Source organism: Eucalyptus grandis, chromosome 3, assembly GCF_016545825.1.
Source record: "Eucalyptus grandis isolate ANBG69807.140 chromosome 3, ASM1654582v1, whole genome shotgun sequence".
Classification (NCBI taxonomy): Eukaryota; Viridiplantae; Streptophyta; class Magnoliopsida; order Myrtales; family Myrtaceae; genus Eucalyptus; species Eucalyptus grandis.
The window spans coordinates 28,467,337-28,491,554 of NC_052614.1; the positions used below are offsets into that span (position 1 = coordinate 28,467,337).

Below are 24,218 nucleotides of genomic sequence, written 5' to 3' on the forward strand. Positions count from 1 at the left end.
GTTTAGGCTTTTGGAATGTGTGCAAATAGCTCCAACTCAAACTTGTTTTCATGATATTTGAACGTATGATTCTAATTTCTAAAATGAACCTACAATTTTTGTGAACGTAATTAGTATGAGACCTAAAATACATTTAACTTTCGTATCACCGTTTGTATTATTTGACAAATCATATATCTCTCAATTATTATTTGAGCATTTGGGTCAAAAAGAATAATTTTTTTTATTAGAGAGATGTACAAATATATTTAGTTTTTCTTTTAGATTCTAATTTCCACTAGGAACACAATCATTTGGAGGTCCACAAGAATTGTAAATGCTCTCACTTTTTTGTTTCTCTTCTCCTGTTGATAAAAAAGCAGGACTAAGGCTCCTTTTTGGTCATCAAAGTGGGTGAGTGAAAAAAAGCAAGTCACAAGGCAACGGACCCATGCCTTACTCAGCTCATCTTTTTCCTGCGAAACTTCCATCATTGTTGATTCCATTCATCTTTAGAAAATCTTCAGTTGCACACTTTTGTTTTGCACCACTTTGCACTTGATCGTCATAGAATGTGCTATTATGATGTTTTCGTACTTAACTACCCTATGTGTCGTAATGTCGTAACATTACAATAGGTATACCATAAAAGTTTTCCTCATCTTTCGCACTTCATTACGATCCAATAGCTTTAAACACAACAATTTTATCAATGTCAATATACTGACAAATAGTTAAAAAATGTGGGGACCTTATGAGATTCACGTAATTGGATCTTTCTAAATGCATACTCAAGAGGCACTCAAGAGAGAGAGAGAGAGAGAGAGAGAGAGAGAGAGAGAGAGAGAGGAGGAGTTTCCTATGAAAGTGGCATAGCATTTCCTTTGATAAAGGGGTTGTAGGAACTCTCCAAGAAAGACATTGAAAAGACATTGAAATGGCATATCATTTACTTTGATAAAGGGGTTGTAGGAACTCTCCAAGAAAGACATTAAAGACATTGAAAATTTTGGAGTTTCTTATGAAAGTGGCATAGCATTTACTTTGATAAAGGGGTTGTAGGAACTCTCCAAGAAAGACATTGAAAAGACATTGAAATGGCATATCATTTACTTTGATAAAGGGGTTGTAGGAACTCTCCAAGAAAGACATTAAAGACATTGAAAAATTTGGAGTTTCCTATGAAAGTGGCATAGCATTTACTTTGATAAAGGGGTTGTAGGAACTCTCCAAGAAAGACATTGAAAAATTTCACCCATTGAAAAGGTTTCTCATGGTGATGGTACAATATTTGTTAAGCTGTGATTCATATATAAATATATTTCTCTATATACACACACATATTATGCAACTTGATCGTGAAGAAATTGAATTGAATAGATAAATCAGCTTAACATTTTCAAAATGACTAGATGATAAAAAGAGTGTAAAATACTCCTATTAACGTTTTCCTACTAAAAATTGCCACCATATCTTTCTCTAGACATTGCTAAAACAAATCAATAGCATCTATTTCCACTTGACCACAGAAAAAAGCAAAAAATAAAAAAAGAAAGTAAAACGGGATGACTAAATAAATGTTCGATTGTGGAGTATTCATTGGCCAAGAATTTCTAAACGCGACTCTAAAAGGATATAGAGCATAAAAAATTATTAATATAAGGAGAGGGATAAAAGTGCCGTGAGTGAGGAGTGATGGCTACATAATTTTTAGATATATGACGTGGTATGGAGAAATTTAATTTGACAAAATTGTTTTTGGGAGAGATTTATCTAGTGATTTACTATTTTAGAGCAATCTCCTTAATGAAAAGCAGATTGCTGATTGAAAATAATAAACTTTCCCTATTTGAATAAAAAGCGTCACACGGACATTTATTTTCAACAAAATCTGATTTAATCCGACGATTGATATGTTTTCGTCATTGACTCACATAATTTAGCACCGGGAGCATGTGACTGTTGCTCGTCAGTTTTCTTTTCTATTTTTATTGTTAATAGAAAAAGCAAGTCAAAGTCAAGCCTTGCCTTGCTGGAGAGCATTGCGTGTGAGCGTATCCGCGTCGCTCATCCCACGCACCTTCTGCGCGGTGCTACGGAAATTACGCCTGCAATAATTGTCCTTTCCCAGCAGCATGCATCGCAGCCGTTCAATTAGCATAAAGAGTCTTGGACCGTTGGATGGTCATAACTCAGCATCGTTCAAGCACGCACAATAAAGAGGGTTGCGTGTGGGTAATCCAACGTCGAAGGTGAGAATCGGTGGAGATCACAGCAGTGTGTGGATTGTGTTGTTTAAGCACTCCTCAGGTAATCGGTGACTACTTGCTCTTCTCCTCTTCTCTCTTTCTTGTTTTTATTTCCATTTTCTTTTGATGACTTGTATGAGAGCTTTTGTTTTTGTTTGAATGTAGCTCTCAATTGAGCTCTGAGAGACATTTCTGCAATTCCTACATCTAAGATTCCATACTCCTCCTCTTTTGAGGCTCCGCTCCATCTATCTCAAGATGATCAGAAAAGAGCCTCCTCATTCAGAAGATCTGCCATACAGAGCGTCTTCGTCGTCGACCTCTCCACATGTAGGTGATAATGGTGGAACCAAAAGGCTGAAAGGAAGTGACTACGAAGTGTTCTTGAGCTTTAGAGGGGAAGACACTCGCAAAGGCTTCACCGATCATCTCTATACTAGCCTTGTTGATGCAGGAATTCGCGTGTATAGAGACAACGATGAGCTCCGAGTTGGTGACGAGATTGGTCCGGAGCTTCTCTGCAGTATCACGCAGTCTAAGATTTCAATCCCGATTATGTCTGAGGATTACGCTTCCAGCAAATGGTGCCTTCAAGAGCTGGCTCAGATGTTGAAGTGCAGGAGAAGCGGAGAGCAAGTAGTGTTGCCCATATTTTACAAAGTGGAACCCTCACAAGTGCGACATCTCAAGGGGAGATTTGGAGATGCCATCAATGCACATCAAAAGAATTCAGATCAAATGGTTGTGAAGGAATGGGAAGAAGCGCTCAATGAAGTCAGTTCTTTAAAAGGATGGGAATCGGAGAAAATAAATGATGGGTAAGTTATTCTCCACCAAAACATTGTTGAGTTTCTCATAAATATCTACTTGAAAAAAAGCATATAAACATTGCTATCATATATTGAAATTTTGAATTATCATTTGATAGGCATGAAGCGGCATTAGTGAAAAGAGTCGTCATAAGAGTTATGAGCGAGTTAAAAAGACTTTTCCACCTAAGTGTTCCTGAACAATTGGTGGGAATTGATGATCATGTGAAATGGATTATGAGCAAGCTAGATGCTAATTTCAATGGTACATGGATCATTGGAATTTATGGAATGGGCGGCATTGGTAAGACAACTCTTGCAAAGGTGTTATACAACAAGCTATTTAGCGATTTTCAGAATCGTTGCTTTGTGGCTGATATTCGAGAAAGATCTCAACGCAATGGTATTGAATGCCTACAAAAGCAGCTCATTTCTAATGTGATAGGAGGATCGTGGGAGGTGTCTAATGTCGATGATGGAATCCGTGTACTCAAATCTCGATGTACAAGTAAGAAAGTCCTCGCTCTTCTTGATGATATGGATAATAATACTTAGTTGGATGCTTTGGTCGGAGACGGTAGTTGGTTTAAAGTGGGAAGTATAATCATCATCACAACTAGAAACAAGAGTATTCTTGACAGGGCTAGGGCTGGCCACTTATATGAACTCGAAAAGTTGCCTTTTGATAAATCGTTGATTTTATTTTGTAGACATGCATTTCGAAATGATTTTCCTTTGAGTGAGTTTGAGGATATCTCTCATGATGTTGTAACTATTACTGGAGGGCTTCCTTTAGCACTTGAAGTTATAGCTTCATTCTTATGTGGAAAGACAAAGGGAGCATGGAAAGATACATTGAAGAAATTGAAGAACATTCCTGATAAGCAAGTGCAAGAGAGGTTGATGATAAGTTACAAAGCATTAGATTATGAAGAGCAACAGATTTTTTTGGATATTGCATGTTTTTTCATTGGATCATTTAAACAAAATCCAACTTATATGTGGGATGCTTGTGGTTTTTACCCGGGGAAAGGGATTGAAGTATTAAGTCTTATGTCCCTAATTAAAATTGACAAAAATGGCAAGCTAAAGATGCATGATCAACTGAGAGATCTTGGAAGGGAAATTGTTCGTTTAGAAAATCAAAAGAAGCCTGGAGAACGTAGTCGATTATGGATTGATGAGGAAGTCAAACATGTGCTTGAGAGCAACAAGGTAAGAGTTTCCTCTATTTGTCTTATAGTTAGTGAATGTTGAGTCTATCTTCTCTTTCTTTTTTGAGATGAAAATTAATATGCCAAATTTGGGGTAGCTAGTAGCAAGAGAGCTTGCTGGTTAATTGTTTTTGTTGCCTTATTTTAGGACATAATTGAGCAGCAGTTTCTTGGCAGTTGATATAGGATATATATCTTTTCTTTCATCTCTTTTTTTTTTTTTGTCAAAATGAAAAAAAAAAGATATATACATATATACACACACATACCTCATAAAATTTGTGAGGACACTCTCCTTTCAAAACATCAATGCAACAATAAAATTGCAAAACTGTAATGTTTGATAGAGCACTTTCCGAGAAAACATGACATCTATAAGTTGTTTTTTTTTTTTTTTTTGGTAAGGGACATCTATAAGTTGTTGGGCCATTTTTTTTCCACATTTTTAAGTTTGGATCTTTCTTATAATTTCTTCTTCTTCTTCATTGACTTCTTATGTGTTGCTTACTATGATCAATGAGACCTCCATTCATTTGCAATGATTAGCTCACTTTTTTTTTTTTTTTTCAAGTTGGGTTAAGTACAAATTTATTAAATGTTATTGTTTGTGCGATTTGGCCATCTGTCTAATTTTTTTTTTTTTTTTTGTAGTCTCTTACCTTTCACAATTGGTGCAATCAAATCCAATCAAATCCTTTGTTGTCAACCTTTAGTTAACTCTATTAATTTGCTATTGTTGCTTTCGTATTGTATGTGATATATGTGCAACCATGTAATATAATCTTCTAAACATATATTATTTTTGTTCTATAGACTTTTCATAATATTGGATAATTTTCTTCCGTGAATTTGCTAATACTTTTAAAATTTTTTTATAACTTTGGATTATTTTCTATTAATCCCCGATAACATTTATTTGTCAAATATGGGCTTCGATAACGTTTATTTGTCAAATCTGGGCTCTCATGTTATAATAATTATTACTGCACGGTTCAACTGTTACTGAGCATTGTATTTAGCAAAGATTTATTTAATCTTTATATCATCATTTGTTAAATATGGGCTATCATGTTATATATCTTTTTGTTGATTTTTTTATTTCTCTAGTATTAGCTACCACGTTATATTAGATATTTCATCATCCTTCAACTCATAATGAGCATTTGATGGAACAAATTTAGTACATTTATATTATTTATTTGTTAAAATGAGCTATCATGTTACGTAATTTTTTATCGATTGTTAATATAATCTGCTTATGAAATACAAGAATATACACTCATAACGAGTATCCATAGAACTTTTTAATCATAATAACCATAACTTTTATGCATTTTGTTATACTTATTGTAGAAATATATGTAATCATGTAAAAGATCCATCTAAACATATGTTCTTTTTCCTTCTATGGTAATTTTTTTTATTATATTCATTTATTTGTAAAGCATGTTAAATAATTATTTTGTGATGATGGTATTTCTTAGTCACAATGGGTATCTATACATATTCTCAATCATAACATTCATCTCTACATTGCATCATACTTATTGTTGAAATTTATGCATCCATGTAAAAATTCTTCTAAACATGTACTATTTTCTCTTCTTACGGAGACTTTGATTATATAATTTATTTCTAAAGCAAGTAATATAAAATTTTTGTGATGATGGATATCTTTTTTATTGATCTTTTAATATTGTTTATTTTGAAATATGAGTCCAATATGATATTGATCTGTAATTTGACAAGTATGCTTTTGATATTATTTATTTAATAAATATGACCTTGTTGCACATAATAAAAGATAAATCCACAAATTGTTCCCGTTGCTACAAAATATGTATGCTATGCTATTTTGTTGAGGACTACGGATTAAAATGAGACATTAGAAGAAAAAAATATTTTAATTAGTTTTCTAACACTCAAAATACTTTTAACTTCTGTTGTGCACTCTAGTCTTGAGATCTCAATCTTCCCTATTCTTCTCAAATTCATGAATCTGGAAATTAGAGAGGTAGTAAACAACTTACACTAACAACTTGTATGATAAGGCTGCAATATAATCGCTATTATGCCATAATGTAATAAAGCTATAGTAGCTGTATGTCGATTGGTTTAAATTGCATAATAGTTATTACCTGGTTTTGTTTCTTGAACAACTTGTGTGATATGAAGGAATATGTCTATTCGAACTTATGCTTTCAAAACGAGGTGTTTATTAATGCAAACATAAAGGTAGTGAATAGATGTTAACTAATATCAATAAGAGCAAAGAAAGAAAGGGACCAAACATTAGGTATGTACCATAAAAAAAGTCATCTAGAAACTATACTGCTCAAAACGCAAAGAGAAATTCCGGTCTGGACATATTACTTCCTAGAGAGGCACTATTTACTAACATGTGAATGATGTACTAAATTTTCAAGCCATATTTCTAAGAGAAATATCTTTTCATCCAATGGTAAGTAAATGACACTAATGGATGGAATTCTTCTACCTTGAATCCGAGAAAGAAGAGAATCCTAAGTAGAATAATAAACGAACTGTATAAAAAATGGAGTTTAATGTATCATATAAAAAGTGATGCATATTTAAATGGATTATTTTGAATGGAGGTGTTTATTTATGAGAAAATGGATAAAAGCCTTATAAAGAGATGTACTATTTTGATGGAGTAGATAAAACATTAACAATAAACATTAAAAAGAATAATGATTATTAACCAAACCCATTCATAATAAAAAAAAATATAATATGGAAGAATAGTGATTACAGTATCTATGTATATAAAAGTATATCTGAAAATTAATTCCTAGGTCATAAGATTTTTTAGTGGTGAAATTATAGATTTATTTACAACATTATATTATACATATAAAAATATGTATTTGCAATGATATGGTTTTTGACAGTTTTTAAAATGTAATTTGAGAACCATATATTCTCAACAAAACATATATTACCAAACATAGAACTTCAGTAATATAATTATGAACTTTCTAATGTGGAAGAACTATCAAAACTAAACAATTTTCACATTATATTTGATTAAACTAGGTTAACTATTTTAACAATATATATGACTTTTTATATAGAGAATCGTTAAAGGTTACATTTTAGCATTAAAATAACCTTACATTTACAACTTTGTTAGAAATTTATAAATGAACGACATTTAGTTATAGAACTAAAAACAAATTCACATGCTTATAAAGTAGTGATGTTAACATAATATGTGTGTGTGTGGGCATGTAGTTTCTTTAATTCAATCATCATATTTAGGATAAGAAATAATGGTAACTCTATATTTTTCAAAAAAAATTATCATTACTTAAGTTTTAGAACCATATATTCACATAATAAAGATTAATAACATCCTTACATTCAAATATGATTAGATGCACAGTTAGAAATAGCTCTTATTACTTTGAAGTAAAACTGAAGTCAGAATATTTTTCTTTTCTTATTAGATCTAAATGTGAAGGTTACTATTGTAGGATAAATTTCATGAAGGAATATTGGAAAGTGACATCCAATTTTATTAATAAGATTAATATTCTTAATATCTATAAGAAGTGGGTCAAGTCAAAGCAATGGCTCATTCCTAAAACTTTAAACTTGTGATATAAATAATTATGGTTTTGAATTTTGTATTCATGATTAGTTTCTATCATTAACATGAAAGTTAAAAAGGTAAGCAACTAAATGCAATTAGGACATATGGATGATTTGTGCAAACATCAAACGAGCATGTACAAATCTTTGATTAAAAAACAATAAATATAAATATTGAGAGTGCACAATACAATGAAGTAATGAGATTAGTAAAAAACGTGCTACCACTGTATTTCAGTAAGCATATTTGTGCACAAATGAAAATGTAATGAATTGAATAGAACATTGCTTAGAACAGGACAAAAAGGGTCTCTATGAAGTTATTGATGAAAATACGATAACATACAAGAAATTTCTAAGTAATGGGTATCTCATCCAAAAGAATAAAAGTTTGAAGGAAGTATTCAAACCACTAAACAAATCAGTCTTAAAACTCTCATGATTTGTCACTGAGCAAATCATCACCTAAGACAAACTAAATTTGAGTTCCTTAAATATTCAGTTTAATCAATTTTCATGTTTGATCTTTTTAGAAGCAAGATCTAATTACTTTATGCTATTTCACTGTAACAAAATACACAAGATAATGAAAATGTTGCATCAAACACATGTACTAATAAAAAGAGGAGTAAAGATTATCTATATAACATTTGATATTTAACATATTTTTCTTCCATGTATAATTGAAAACACTCATTAAAGAAACACATGATAAGAAAGGAATATAAAACACGTGCATACCTTTTGAGGTGACATTCTCAATTTCATTTTGCTATTGAGAATTGCAAACAAGACATGCCATAATAATAGGGGGGATTCTACAATTCAGATTCTCTAATTTTGATACATGTTTTAATGACAAGTTTGATAGATGTACTTGGACTATAAGAGTCATGTGTTTTGCATTGAAGGATACGAGTTAGGGTTGGGTGTTTCACATATAAAGGGCATGAATTTTGATAGATATATTTGAAGTAGTTTGTACAATTAGATGCCTTTTGTTATATTTTTGAAAGGATGCAATTTTTGGTAATTCAAAAGGTGCAAATTTGCGAAAAGCATTAGTAGAAGATGAAAAGTTCAAAAGCACCTTCTTGAGCTTCCCATTTTTACATGAATTAGATAAATCATGTGCAATGATGACTTGTCATTTCACCAAGTTGAAAATAAGAAGTCCACACCATAATAGTATGATATCAAACTAAAATTAGTCCATCTTTTATATATATAGATCATTTAATCTATTAAAACTTATGGTCCATAATGTTTTATAATGCAGGGCACTTGTAAGATTGAGGCCCTTCGTCTTTGCTATAATAGATGGGAAAGCTATGATAAGAAAAGCTACCGAGGTGAACAGTTTAACGAATTCACCAACTTGAGGTTCCTTCAATTGGGCAATGTGAATTTTACTGGAGATTTCCAAAACTTGCTTCCTCAATTAAGATGGCTTGACTGGGAGACTTGTCCCTCGGATTTTGAAATTGTCAACTTTCACCCAAAGAAATTAGTCGTGCTCAATCTATCATGTAGTGAGATTTCGGAGGACTGGGGAGGATGGGGCCCACTCAAGGTAAGATTTTGAGAAGATATGTCCCTTGTGAATAATAACGTGTTACCAAAGGTCCAATAGCACCAAGTTCTCTTCTCTTTTTTTTTTTTTATTATATTTTTTTATCGAAAGGCTTAATGTCATTCCTCATATTAAGGATTTTCGACATAATATAAGAGGAATTATAGGCACCTAAATGTTTGGAAGCTTCTGCTTCTTATAACTTTAATTGATAAAACTCAACAACCTGTCCTGCTTAACCTTAGACAATACTAAAAAGAAAAAAATAACTATAATAATTAACTTTTATTGAAATATAATTACATATTTGTACCATTTTGATTTACTTTAATCTAGATGGTCTGTGGCTCAAGTTAATTTTTCCAATGCAAAAGTATGTCTTTTGAGTGATTCTTGTTATATCTCTATATTAATCTTCTTTCATGGAGAAAAAGAAAAATCTCACACATACTGACTTGTGTTGTACATCAATACTAAAATTCTGAATTCATTTTAATCTTAAAGTAATGGATATAATTCATGAATTGCTTTGACTTGTTGCATGAAATATTTATTCATTATAATTGTTGATTATGGAAGTCACTGTATAACGCAAATATAAATTATTAATGTTATGAGAGTAATAAAACTATCCTTTCGATGGCATTAAATTTTTTTGGAATACAACATTCTTTAAATTTTTTTTTAAGTCACTTTAAGAAATTGCTTTTCATAATTAAACTACCTATTTCTTACTATCGGAGTGTCTCTTTGATAATAAAATTTGCATAAGTCTAATCAACGGCATCGCCATAGCTCTTAAAAACTGAATATATTTTCTTTTTGAAATTTTATCTGAAAATAAACATGGTTGGCACTTGTGCATCCCAAACATTCTTTTTGCAATGGATATGCTTTAAAAAAATCAATATGGTTGTGTACCTTGGCACCGTTGAAAAAAAAAACATTTAAAATTAAATAAGACAACTATGAAAGAGTAGTGGAGTATGGGTATTTTTTTAGGAATTTTAAAGATTCTTTTTTTTATAAAAAGAATAGTGGAAAATCACACATTGCTATTGTCCACTTTCACTTAAGTTTCCTTAATTTATTTCAGATGGCGACCGAGTTGAAAGTTCTCGACCTCTCGTATTGTGCCAATTTGAGAAGAACTCCCGACTTGTCTGCTTTCAAAAGCTTGGAGATTTTGAATCTTGAAAGCTGTTACAATCTAAAAGAAATTCATCCTTCTATATGCTATATCAAGACCCTTGTCCATTTGAACGTTCGTCGATGTTTAGAAATAAAGAAGCTACCAGCAAGAGTAGGGAGAATGGAAGAATCAAGGGAGCTTCTATGTTACGATAAACCTGCTCAGCTTCCTGAATCCATTGGTTCCTTTGAGTCGCTATACTTATCTAAAACATTTAGTAAAGAATTACCCGAATTCATTAATTCTATGGAGGCACTAGAGACTCTAGATACTGCATTGATCACATACCTAACTCTAGGCAATCTAGCATCTCTATCTGTACTTTACATGGATAACTCTTCATTGAGAAAGATCCCTGACTCGATTGGAAAGTTGCAATCGTTGGTTGAGCTAGATTTATCAAACACACAGATTACAAAATTACCAGAAAGTATTGGGAAAAATTTGAGGGAATTTAAAAGTATTGGAAAGTTACAATCGAGCTATATTTATTGGAAAGTTGCAGAAATCGTTGGAAAGTTACAATCATTGGTTAAGCTATATTTATCAGACACATTGATTACAAAATTACCAGAAAGTATTGGGAATTTGCAAAATTTGAGGGAATTAAACATTGCTTCAACTCACGTGACAGAATTGCCTAGTGCCATTGGAATGCTGGCGAAACTCTACCGGTTGAAGGCATCGTACTGCATATATCTGGAAGGACTGCCTAGTAGCATAGGCGAGCTGGTTTCGCTAAATGAGCTTGATTTAGAATGGTCGGGCATTCGAGGCTTGCCAGAAAGTATTTCGAAGCTCTCTTCTCTCCGGCGACTGAACGTTTGGGGTTGCAAAAACCTTCGAGAAATACCGGAACCGATCTTTAGCTTAACAGCTCTGGAGAGACTCAAATTGATTTGCGACGATTCCCTCAGGCCAATAAAATTTATGCTTGAATTAAGCTCCCTTGCGCTGGGTCGTCTTTGGCGTGGTGATTTTTAAAATTAGTTCGGTGGCTGTGCCGTTCCAGTTTCGTCCTCTGGCTCGTGGTTGGGGATTCTTCTCCGAGGGAGCTTCTATGTTATGATAAACTTGCCTTTGGAGGCGTGGTCCGCCTGGTGGCGTAAGCCTATGTGGGTAATGAGCAAAAGGGTCACCACATCCTTCAACTTTGAAGATTTGAGGGAAATGAATTGCTGTGAGTCGCAAGAATCTAGTCGAGATTCGCAGGACCTTTCGAGTTCGAAAGATCTGAGGCTATCATGTGTTGCCAATCGCAAGAGTGTGGTAAGTTTGAATATCTCTGGTTCCATGTCCATTCAATCACTTGTCCTTTCAAGTTTAAAAAGAATCTAAGAGAATCAGATGCTGCAAACGGCAAGAATTTAGTCAAAGTTTGAGGCTTTGACCCATTTAGGATATCTGGAGACGTTCTATATCTCTCTGGATGCACGGCCATTGAAATTTTCCATGCTGCAAATTGCCGAAATCTAGTTGAAATTCATGGTCTTTACAGGTTGTATATATTGGCAAGATTGAATCTCTCTGGGTGTACTTCTATTAAAAGATCTCCAGACTTTTCCAGTTTGAAGACTTAGAATTTCACGCTGCAAATAGCAAGAATCTAGCTTGAGTTTGAGGCCTTGATTGATTAATTAGAATATTTGAGAAGGTTTTATGTCTTTAAATGCATGTCCATTAAAAAGATGAATAGACCTTTCAATCCATTGAAAGATAAATAGACCTTTCGAGTTAAAAATTTCTAAAGGGATTATATGCTGTAGATTGCGGGAATCTAGTTGAAATTCATGGCCTTGAGAGGTTGATTAATTGTAAGATTGGATATCTCTAATTGCACATCCATCGAAAGATAACCTTCTAGTTTAAAGAATTCGAGAGGTTTCATGTTGCAAACTGTACGAGTGTAGTTGAAATGTGGCGTTGACGGACTGGATTTTTTTGGTAATATTGGATATTTGTGGTTGCACTTTCCTTGAAAGATTATTGGATCTATCATGTTTGAAAACCCTGAAAAGGTTGAACATCAACCACTGTGAAAAGCTATATGACATTCAAAGCCTAGAGGAATTCTCATCCTGCAAAAGTTTGTGTATTCAAGGATGCAAGTTGTTAGCGAAATTCCTAGATTTTTGGAAATTTGAAGATTTAAGGAACTTGATAGTGACAGCTTGTTGGGAACTATCAGACATCTCAGGGCTCAAAGGATCGAGATACCTATAAAGTATATAGGTTTCATGATGCTAGTCAATTGTCGCACGAGACTGCGACAAACTAATTGAGCCCTGAGGGCTTGGAGGCTAGGAGCTCTATAAGCTTTAGATATTTCTAGATGCAAGCCGATATGTGAATTGTCTTGAGCTTTCCTCATGTAGAATATGAGCAGTTGTTATGTCAGGTATTCATGAGATTTCATGAGATCACATTCTGGTGATAGTTCGATATTTGAGACAACCCCTGTCCCCTAGTGAGCCAAAATCTTAGATGATAAAATCATGAATGAAGCTGGCAGTCCCGGTGAATCATCTGTGAGTGATTATTTTTTGTGCATTACTGAGTGATTCATGTTTTTAGTTGGAATGAAATCTTTCGATTATGGAAGGAATGTAATTGTCAGCCCTTGTTGGAGGACTAGATCATAAGAGTGTTTTGAGAAAATAATTGGTCATTTATCATCCTCTGTGATCCTTCAATCTCAACACGATATCCTGAACCAGACTTTTAGATTAATAATCTCTTTTCAAATTGTGCATTTGAAGGTTGTTCTGCTTGCTCGCAGGTCATCTATAACTTGTTTTGTTTACATGGTGAGCTAAACTTTTATCTTCTATTGATTCTTATGATGGCAGGCACACTGGCTTATGTGTTATATTGATACGGTTGAAATTACAAAACGTTGAAAGAACAAGCAAACCTTTAAGAAAATCCCTTTGACCATAGTCATCTCAGTTTCTTAAGGTGGACGACTGAAAATCCCACACCTAGGAATGACGTGAATTTGCTTGCTTTTCATGATTGCTTGAATTGGTTTTTTATTGTTATGTGATGTTGCCCACACTCAGGTGTGATATCGTGACTGTAATTTTCTTTTGTTTGTTCTCGTATGATTGCTCAAAGTGATTTGATGATTGACCTGTGGATTATTAAGGAAGCTTCTGGAGGCAAAGTACAAAACACATTGGCAAAGGGGAGCGGTCAGGCTGCTGGACTTGTGGCACTCTGATCCCCAAAACTTGTTGGGTTCTTTCAAGCTAATCATCAGGCATGAATTTGATATGCTGCAAGGCTGCAAGAGTGAGTTCATAGTTTCATTGTCATTTCAAGTTCTCAATCAGCCGTTTGTGTGTTGAGTTTGATCCTATAAAGATTCATACCGTTTTTCCTATCACCACGTGATTTACTCTTCTGCTCATATTTCATTCCAATGGTGGGGCTTTTTCGCTATGCCAATAAGGATTTGTTTTACTGATGCTCTATTTTGACTTTCCAGTATGCAAGTTTTTGTCTCCTGTTGTGTTATAATTTTTCTAATAATCTTGATCGTCATGATATCGGAACTGCAAATAGAGCCAAACATCAGAATATGGGAGCAGAACCATATATTTATTCCAAAGAAACTTATGATCTATTACAAGTTTGAGCAATGTTATCTATATGAAGCATGCTGGAATTATGAGAAGAAGCTTTTTCACAAGTTTATTCACTTTATGATGAGTAGCAACATCTCATGATCTATCAATAGTCCATCTATATCCAGTAGAAATAATGATTTCATGTATAATGCACTCATGAACAGGACTAGCAGTGTTACACAGATATATGAAGCATCACTTCCAGGTGGTGGCGGAGATGGAGTAGTCCCAGTGGTTGGGGCTGGTAGCTACAGGGATCCAGCTGGACTGGAGGTTGGGTGGTGGAAGTTTCACCGACGGTGGCGACTAATTTTTGGCTCTGAGAGCAACGATCGCTGTTAGCAAAGGTGTAGACAAAGTCATACTTGCAGGCGCTGTCGAGGGAAAAGTTGGCTGGTCCGTTGGTTAGTCTATGAACATAGAAGCACTGTGGCAGTTATTGTTATCACCATTTGACATGTTGACGACGTCATGTGACCCTGCTTTGAAGTAGAACACTGCAAAAATAATGGAAGATCATTGGCATTAAAAGAGTGAAGCTCAAGATTGATTGCACATAAGTACACGTATGCAATTTAAATCAGGAGATTTTACTAACAGAGCTTCTGTAAGCTGGAAATTACAAGAACCGTTTTTCTCTTATCTTGATATGTTTAGCTTTCTAGCATTTATGCTCCAAAAAGAATGGGACATTGAGTTCTCTTCAGGAAGATGTACATAGATTTGTGTCTCTCCCCTCTGCGAGAGCTTCTCTCTCTTTGTCGAGAGATTTCCCTACATCACAATGATGTTTTCTTTCACCTACATTCCTCCATGATCGTTACCCCCCATTCTTCTTGATAATCCATAATCCTCATATTCGCTCTCTATCATAATTAGTTATTGCCATCTGCTTTCTATTTTAGTAAGTCTCTTTGGCATTGGTTTGTCACATTAGTTTTCATTTTTCCTATCACTACACATTGCCCCTATCAACTGTTTGACGACCTTCCTTAGTTGATTCTTCACTAATCTATTCCTTTTTATCATTACAGGATGCCTACAGGGTTCTCTTAACATCGCAAGCATATCTGCCAAACAATCTTCTGGGGGATCATTGGGTTTTGGAGCAAGTTGATGATGAGAAAGCTGAGATGGTTTTGATTGGAAGGATTTTGTCGGAGAAGTGCTTGAGTTAAGCTGCGTAGCTGATGTCTTAAGGAAAGTCTGGGCTGGTCTGGGTGGGATAACTGTAACCCCTCAAAATGAGAAGATGTATTTGATCACGTTCCATGGATTGGCACCAAGCAGAGAGAGTCCTCAGTTCTGGCCCTTGGTCGATCATGGGAAATTGCATAGACCTGCAGAGATAGGATGCTCATAGGAGACAGGAGGACCTCTGTTTTTGTGAACTGGAGGTGTGGCTGCAAATACATAGAATGGCCTTCGACCAAATGACAGAACAATGCGAAACCTATTTGCTTGTTTGGCACTCAAACTGGAAAACGCCAAACTTTTGTTGTTCTTGTAATCATTGGCCACACTGGGAAGCTATGCGACAATGAAGTTCTTATGTCTGCAGCTGTGGTTAGACAACCTAGATATGATCCTTGTAATCTCATGGGGTTTAAGTTCGCTACACTTGAGAAGAAGCATTAATTTCATGAAAAACATCTGTGAATTGCACCAGGATATCTCCTTTTTTTTAATAGGAGAGGTCAAAGTTTCAAATGTTGGATTTCAAGATGAGGTCAAGGTAATGTGATTCTCTGTTTAAACCACCGAGCTGTTTAACGATATCTAAGAGTAAAAAAAAAAAATTAAAAAAAATTAAAAAAAGAATTATCTAGTTAAAAAATTGGGGGTAGGTTAGCAGAAACGTTAGAAGATCCTAAATTTGGGTATCCATTGATTTTGTGGATTGTATAACAACGTGTATGGCATAAGTGCCAAGTCAATGATGGAAGATACAAAAAGAACTACACAATAACAAAGAAATCATCAAAAAGTTCATCATAAATGTTTGGTATGTTAGGATAAAATGGCGGTTCAAATGAAAAAAAGTTTTTATATGCCCAAGTTGCATTAGAAAATTCAATATTAATCTTTTTTACGTATTGTTCTTTCTCGGATTCGTTTTGCCAATGAACATCAACTGACTTGGAGTTGGCCAACCGAAACAAATTTTCAATTCTTTGTCATAGGTCATCTTGAAGAAAAGCTGAGGAAATTTCTGGTGATTATTGTAAAGTATAGCCTTTTTCTTCTGGATTCATTAAGGACAAGTTCAATTGGTTATCTTTTAAGGTTGCACCTAGACTAACCCCCGAGACCGTTTCCTCCTATTCAGATCTCAGTTTGTCAAGAAACGGAACTTCGTATGCAACATGAGCCACACTAGAGGTTATCGCTCAATGTGTAGGAGTTCATGACAGATAGAAATTGTCTCGATAAAATTGTTTTTCGTTACATAGAAGGAGAGGAATATGAACAGAACTTTTCAGCTGCACCAGCTTAATGTACAATTACTGCAGAATGAATTAATGTGGAGCCGTGACAATCAAGTGGGTAAATCATCACAAGAACTGGCAACAATCTTTGAGATTGTAATAAGCCATAGAATTTCAGGCAAATGATCCTGTCTATGACCATAATCAGTCATTATCCCCGGTAGCAATACAAACCCAGCAACCTAGCAGTATACAAACTATGTTACTTTCACAGTAAATCTACACTATATTGGAGAACCAAGGAAAGCTATAAATGTCATCAGCATGGAGAATGGAGAGGAACTTTGTACAAATCATTATACCAATTGTACACAATACCTAACTACGCCTTTGTATTCACAAAACACAAAGTGGACAAGCAGTAGAGACAATGAAACCATCTCATATTACTTCTAGTTCTAAATGTGTAATCTCCTAGCTCAGTACCCCCTCAATGATTACGACCGCATCTATGGTTAATTGACAGTCTTCAAAATTCCTGTCGCGAGGCGAGAGCCATCCTTTTCGCTAACATAATTTCTTTTTCCTAGAATCAAAGTCATCTTCCAAATGTTCCTGTTTGATGAAGCTTTCTACGAGGCCACTAGCCAATGTTCCTTGTATTAACTCTTTTAAGTACCCATTCTAGTGAAGCACCGAATATTGTCCGTCAGAATTTGGTCGTTGCTCTTGCTCAAATCTGCATCAAGGGATCAATTGCTGTTGCTTTCACCTGCAGAAGTTCTTCAAACTTAGCATGCAGAGAAATGGAATATCAAGGAAGTTTCGCATTAACGAGGTGATGTCTATTTTGAGGGACCTTTTGCGTTTGCTCTTTGAGACGGATGATGATGAAGGTTTGCTGTGCCAGTTTATTTTCCTCTGATGAACGAATTATTTATCTACTTTAATTGCAAACCGGTTTCTTGCACCAGCTTCGCCTTGTCTTCCTCCTGTCAAGTCCCAAAACAGAATTAGATTCTTCCAAAGAGCTAGGTTAAACAATTACATAGAAGCGGGTAACCTAATAATCGCTTGCAACAATCTTTCACGGTTTCTAAATTTGACCGTAGATACGGTACTTCCAATTTTTTCGATCTCTTTTCGCGTCTTTCTTTTTTCATATCCACATTTTAGAGAACTGCTTTTCTCTATCACAGAGAGCTGAAAACACTGTGACTATTGGCGAGGAAGAGGACTAGACCAGAGCCGGATCCAAATTGCTCCTCCGATGAAGAATCGGAAGGTCAGAACTCCGAATGCTCATGGGTTCACTTCCATTAATCATTAATTTGACAGCAGTCCTGAGGATTTTGTTGGAATTCGTTGGTTCGAAACGGTCTTGCAGGAGAGAAGGTTGAGAAAAAAGTAGACGGAGAAGAAGGATTCGGCGGTGAAGAAACCTGCACCATCTTCCCTATCTGCTGCAGCAGCAGCATTGACGGGAAACCAGAGTATCTTCAAAAAAAGTGAAAAACATCAAAAGAAATACACCAAAATAAAAGAAAAAAAATTCAAAAAATATCAAAGTATCATTAAAAATATCTATGTCAGCGCCGATGGTGTCGGTGTCAACATCAATTATTTCCAACAAAAATTAGTGGAATGGACTCAATTAATATTAATGTAGAAAGATTTAAGATTAAATTGATTTAATTAAAAGATTTAGAACTAAATTACTTCAACTAAATTGTCAGACAATTTAGATCGATTTTAATATAGTGTTAGTGCGGGTGTGCAAACATTAAAGATAACAACCGATAGATAAAGAAATTGTAGGAAATTAAATACCATAGAAAGCAATTATTTTTAGCTTTCTTTTATTTTGAAATTAAAACTAGGCTATATAACATGCAATTTCATTTAACTACGTGACCTAGTTCTAATGAGGTACAATTTCTAATTAAGTGAACCTAACATGACACACATTTGACATAGCAATATAACATGGCCTAAACTACATGACATGCATATGATATTTTGGTATTTTCATTAAAATTTGAAGTAGAAAAATGTCCTAATTAAACTATGTAAAATAAATTATTATCCAGTCTATAGATTAGTAATTAGTTTAACCTAAACGCTGTCCTATCTTAGAAGACCATTTTAAATATGCAATATTATCTAAATAAATCCTATTTATTAAAGAAAATTCATATCTAGAATATATTCTGATTTATTTTTTAGAATCAATCTTGACACGCAATCTATTTAAAATTAGGCAATCTTATATTAAAAAACCATATATTCGAACATGATATTTTCTTTCATTGTACATTCATTAAACTTGGCTATCTAATAACCATCTAGGATATCCACAAGATTTAAATAAAAGATTATGATATTCGAAAAAATAATTTATTGTCTCACGTCTTATAAGGCACTTACTGGCTTGGAGATAAAATTAAAAAAAAAATGATCCATCATCTCACAGCTCAAATTAATTATTATAATTAATTTTTGTCAATGAAATCCTTTGAATAATGCTTAAATTCTCAAATATCACAATTATATAACGAAATCAATCTGAAATTTATAATTAAATATTCAAATCGAATCGGATTAGATCATTACTAAGTTTGAAGTGAGCAATCCAAATTCAAACTTGTTCGAAGGCGGCTTATGGGTGAGTCTCGCAGCAAGGCTACTCCTGGTGGTGCTCGACGGCAAAGGATGGCTGCGGCGGTAGTTCGGCGGGCGATTCGTGATCCGGCTCGGCTCAGTTAGGTGGTGACTCTCGGGAAAACGTGAGGAACGAGCAACCCAAGGAGCGAATTTCCAAAATCTCCCCTTTTCTTTGTATTCTCTCCGCATCGTGTATTCAGGAAAGTGGGGGCGTTGATATTGTTTGCAAATGATGGAATAAATCTTTCTCCGTTTCAAATTTTCTTTTCTCCACTTTGACCAGCGCTTTTCTTTTCTTCCACTACGTTCAAGATCACCTCTTTCTTTTGTCTTGGCTCAGCTGCGGTGGACTTGGAACTAGTGCAGGAGATGCTGGGCGTCACTGGATGGTCAGCGGCGATGGAAACCTGCAGGAAAAGAAAATTCATGGAGGCGGACTGAAGCGTGGCTAGCACTGATGATATTGGGTGGGTGGTGTTGGAGGTGCAACGGACGGCGGTACCAGGTGGACGGCAAACTGGAATACAGCGCCGTTGTGGAGCGAGAAGCAGCAACTACTCGCGGGGTGGTCCATCGTTGAAGGCTCGTAGCAAGGACCATCAGTTGGAGGCTCACGGCTCGTCAGCGGTGTAGTGAGAAGAGGCCGTGGATCTGCTGGCAATCAGCACGGGCAAGTAGCACCAGGACAGATGAAGTATATCACGATGGTCGTGCAGGTGCTCAGTCGAGCCAAGACTCGTCACGGCAAAGCGGCATTGGGCCAATGAGGGAGCAACGACTCTAGACGTCGCCTCAAAGGGAGCAGCAACGTCAGGACAGAAGCTTTGGCATCGCAGATGCAGCTAGATCGTCGTGGGACAGACCAGCGAAGAAGCTTAGTCCCCACGTGAATGAGATAAGCGGAGATTAGTGCAAGGGCATGAAGGGAATAAAGTGATTCATTCTTTGCTAACTTCAATTATCGGAGTAACTCAGGTTGAACCCTCAATCGAACAATTTATCTATGTATTCAGATCGATTTATGTAACATGCTTTCTCAAGCTGAGGATCACTTTTGCCCATGTTGAAGTGTTGACTTAGATGGTAAGGTGGTTTGCTTCTCTCCTATATCCTTGCGCTCAAGTTTTGTTGAGAGAATATAGTATAATCATTAAATCAAATAAGTCAACACAATTCGAAACTAGCATTTGGCTAGACATAAAAAAATAAAAAATAAATAAAAAAAGTGAAAAGCGATTGCGATGTGGGAGGTGAAAGAGGGATTTGAATATTCAGATATTGTATTTTGATATCACATGAAAAAAAAAAACGGACGTTCTAATTCTCTTTCTTTTATAGGATTGCTTTAAAAATATACCCATTTAGCCTAATTAATAATATTGAAATTTTCATGTAACTCAAAAAAAATACGACTTGAAATTAAAATATCACGATACGATCATGGAATACCGTTATGTCCCCTTTGATTTTCTTCGTAGAACTTAATAATGTCCATCACATTCCAAGGTTTATCAATTCTGCAATTTCATATAATTATCTTTTCCCATTGTAGCTGCTTTAGAGGTCACGAGTCTCGACTTTCAAGTCAAGATTCTGTTCTCAGCCTTTACCCATAAAATGTTAATCTAATTCTACTTTTGCAAAACCAAAAAGATCCCTCGACTTTTACTTAATTACCAAACTGCCCAACAAGAAAGTTAAGAGAGGTAAATTAGAAACCTCACGCCGGATTGACAAAAAACAACCGACTCACACTGCTCTGCTTTGCTGCTCGCCCCCGCCCCTCGGCCGCGTCCTTCTCCGTCCAACCTATTAAAACCCGCCAACTCAGCCTCTTCTCCACCTTCTTCCTCTTCACCATGCACTCTCTTCACTCTCTTCACAGTCTCGCACAGACCAGACCAGACTCTGACTCCATCGCGCGCTCTCCCTCTCTCTTTCACACCCAAAATGTTCAATCACAAGCTAAGATCATCCTCCCCTTGCCTCTTCTTCTGCTGCTTCCGCGACGGCCATGCCACCGCCTACAACAAGGCCGCTGCCTCGGACTGTGACGACGGCCACCCCGCAAGGTCCTGCTCGACGGCCCAGGAGCTCCTGCTGCCGGAGATCCGGTACAGGTGCCGCAGCCTCATCGCTCGGATTGGGAGGTCAGGTGGAGGCAGGGCCATGCGGCGGTGGCGGCCTCCTCGGAGTTTGGGTACAATCCGATGAGCTACACGCTCAACTTCGAGGATGATCGAAGCTGGGAGTCGGACAAGGAGCTCCCAGCAAGGAACTTCTCGGTGAGGCTGCTGGTGTCTCCGGATCGGTTGCTACCGGCGAAGTTGCTGAGGGAAGTTATAGCGTTTAGTTGAAGTTTTCTTCTCTAGGTCTTTAGATTTTGATCGACAAGTTTGGCTATTAGGGTCGACAGTGTCTTACTGTACATAATGTAGATTTTGAAATATCAAATTTATGGAAAATCTGCGTTGATATGTCATCTTTGTCTCCATTTTGCTTTCGCTTTTTGCCTGGAGAGTGCCGTGTTCGAACATTTTTGCTGATTGGTGTTGCGTCAATGAAATAGGTGCCGACAAGAAGTAAATTATGTCGTGGATGAATGAATTTACTTTATGGATAACGTGGATGCGACTTCCTTTTCTTGTGGATAGGGCCCAGTGGACTATGCATGGCCGGATACTAAATATGTCAAAATGAATTATAGACCTATTTCTATATGATATGATTGGCTGAATTATAATATAAATAAGTTATATTCATGATTAATATAATTTTTAGGTTTTTTGCCATCCACGAAGAGTGACCATAGCCTGACCATAGCCTATGGCACGAGGAATGACTTTGGATCCCTTAATTATTATGTGTATTCAACATAATCCGAAAATTTACTTTTTTTTTACATATTTGAAAAGCGTGCGTTGTTCAAAAAGATATCTTATTTCATCGAACTATTATTATATTATATATTTAGACTCTTTCAATAATCATATTTGATCTATAAAAGTGAAGTTTACTACTTATTTATCCGAGCTTTAGTATCTCGATTTTTCTAGTCAAATTAAATTCGAGCATCAATCTTAACACTCAATCAAGCTCGAGTCGAGTTTTGAGCATTGAACACGTAGGATCAAGTCAATCCTAACACCATGTTTCCCCTATTATCTATACCAAAATGTCGGGCGAGGAAGCGTCTGGCGGCGGGCAACCGATGGCTGGGTGCATGAATCCCTCGGACACTCACTCCAATCTCCACCGACGTGTAGCGCTCTCATATGCGGACTCGCACTTTGAGAGCGGCACGAACCCAGGAGTCACGGGAGGCGCTCGGCTCGTAAATGACTAGAATCCAAAGCTACTGGGCATTAGGGAACATTCATCGTCCCCCCGTTTTGTTCATGCACCACGGGACATCTCGGTTATTATAACGAGAGAGAGAGAGAGAGAGAGAGAGAGAGAGAGCAAATTCTAGGTATGTGGGAAAACCAGCTTGGAGATCTACGAAACCACCATTGGAAGTGAAGAGCTTAGTGTCACATGAAAAGATGAGTGGAGATCAGTGCAAGGGTATGCACGGAATAGAATGATTTGTTCTTATTGACTTTAAATATTAGCGCCGTTGTTCAATTTGTTTCGATGCTCAACACATATTCATTTTTATGGAATGACAGTATACTCGTTGCTACAGTTTGTGCTTTACTATTTTGTTGTTGAGATTTGCTTTATTTTGAGTCTTTCACATATCATCTTGAGATATGAATGGACAATTTATTTTCGAACAAGAAAATAGAATTTTATCGAAGCAATCCAGTTTTAATTATCGATTGAATATTTTTCTGTGTGTATTAAATAATTTAGGCAACATGCTTTCTTGAGCTTGGGATCAATTTGTGCATCAACATATATTTAAGGGATGCATCAACACACCAACAAACCGGTTTAAACATCACCTATCCGCTCAAAAGGAACTGCATGAACACGACTCAAAGTTAGTATTTTACTAGACATTGAAAGAAATTAAAAAGTGATAATAATATGGGAGTTGATAGAGGGATTTAAACCTTCAATATTCAATTTGATATCATGCGAAAAATCAAATGACTCGTTTAATTTGTGACATTTCAAATCTTGTTGATTTTCTTTCTCGATTTAATTGTCTCCATAGCTTATGGATTCTCCGTCGTCATATAAATCATCTTTCCCACACCATAGCTGCTTCAAGAGACTAAGGCTCCACTTTTTCACAAAAAATTTGAAAAATATTTTCCTAATTTTAATTTTTTAATCACTAGGAAAAATGATAATAAAAAATATTCTCATCATCAACAAAAAAATTTAGATATAAGTCGTTAATGAACATGCATTTCATTAATTATTTTTGTAACCGATTAACAACAATTAAAGTTAGGAAAATATTTTTCAAGATATTAATTTTTCAGCCAAACAAACGGAGTCTAAGGTCGGAATTCACGACTTTGAACTCCCGATTCCGATCTTGCAGTTTACTCTCTCAATTTATATATATGGTCGTATGATGAAACCCATAAAAGAGTCATTTAAATTTCCACTTTCATAAAACAAAGGAGAGATCTTAAAAAAAAAAAAAGCAGCAGATACGTGGTCCTTCGTCTTTTACGTAATTACCAAACTGCCAAAATTATAGTAAAGAAAAAGTAAAGATCGACATCTTACGCTGGGATTAACGCAAAAAACCGCTTTCCACGTGCACCCCACGAAGCAGCCGCGGCTTTCCTCCTCATCCCGACTCCCGACTCCCACCCCACCGCCCCCACCACCACGCCACTCGCTCGCCGCACGCCTCCGTCCTCATCCGCCCGACCTATAAATAAACCCTCCAACCT

At 35.8% G+C, this 24,218-nt stretch overlaps 2 protein-coding genes across 6 annotated transcripts in view; both read left to right on the forward strand.

The window, feature by feature from the left end:
- LOC104436968 overlaps nucleotides 1-24,218 on the forward strand; it is a 100,201-nt gene that overhangs the window by 29,502 nt on the left and 46,481 nt on the right. The gene's annotated exons all lie outside the window — the stretch shown is intronic.
- On the forward strand, nucleotides 2,184-10,673 carry LOC104439315 (disease resistance protein RPV1-like). 2 transcript variants are annotated; one of them, XM_039308687.1, is made up of 5 exons: nucleotides 2,184-2,289; nucleotides 2,394-3,046; nucleotides 3,157-4,252; nucleotides 9,146-9,439; nucleotides 10,536-10,673. In XM_039308687.1, the coding sequence occupies exons 2-3, from the start codon at nucleotides 2,487-2,489 to the stop codon at nucleotides 3,590-3,592; spliced, it is 996 nt and encodes a 331-aa protein (XP_039164621.1). In that variant the 5' UTR covers nucleotides 2,184-2,289; nucleotides 2,394-2,486; the 3' UTR covers nucleotides 3,593-4,252; nucleotides 9,146-9,439; nucleotides 10,536-10,673. The 2 variants fall into 2 exon arrangements, with proteins under 2 accessions (XP_039164621.1, XP_039164620.1); XM_039308686.1 differs by having other exon boundaries at nucleotides 2,184-3,046.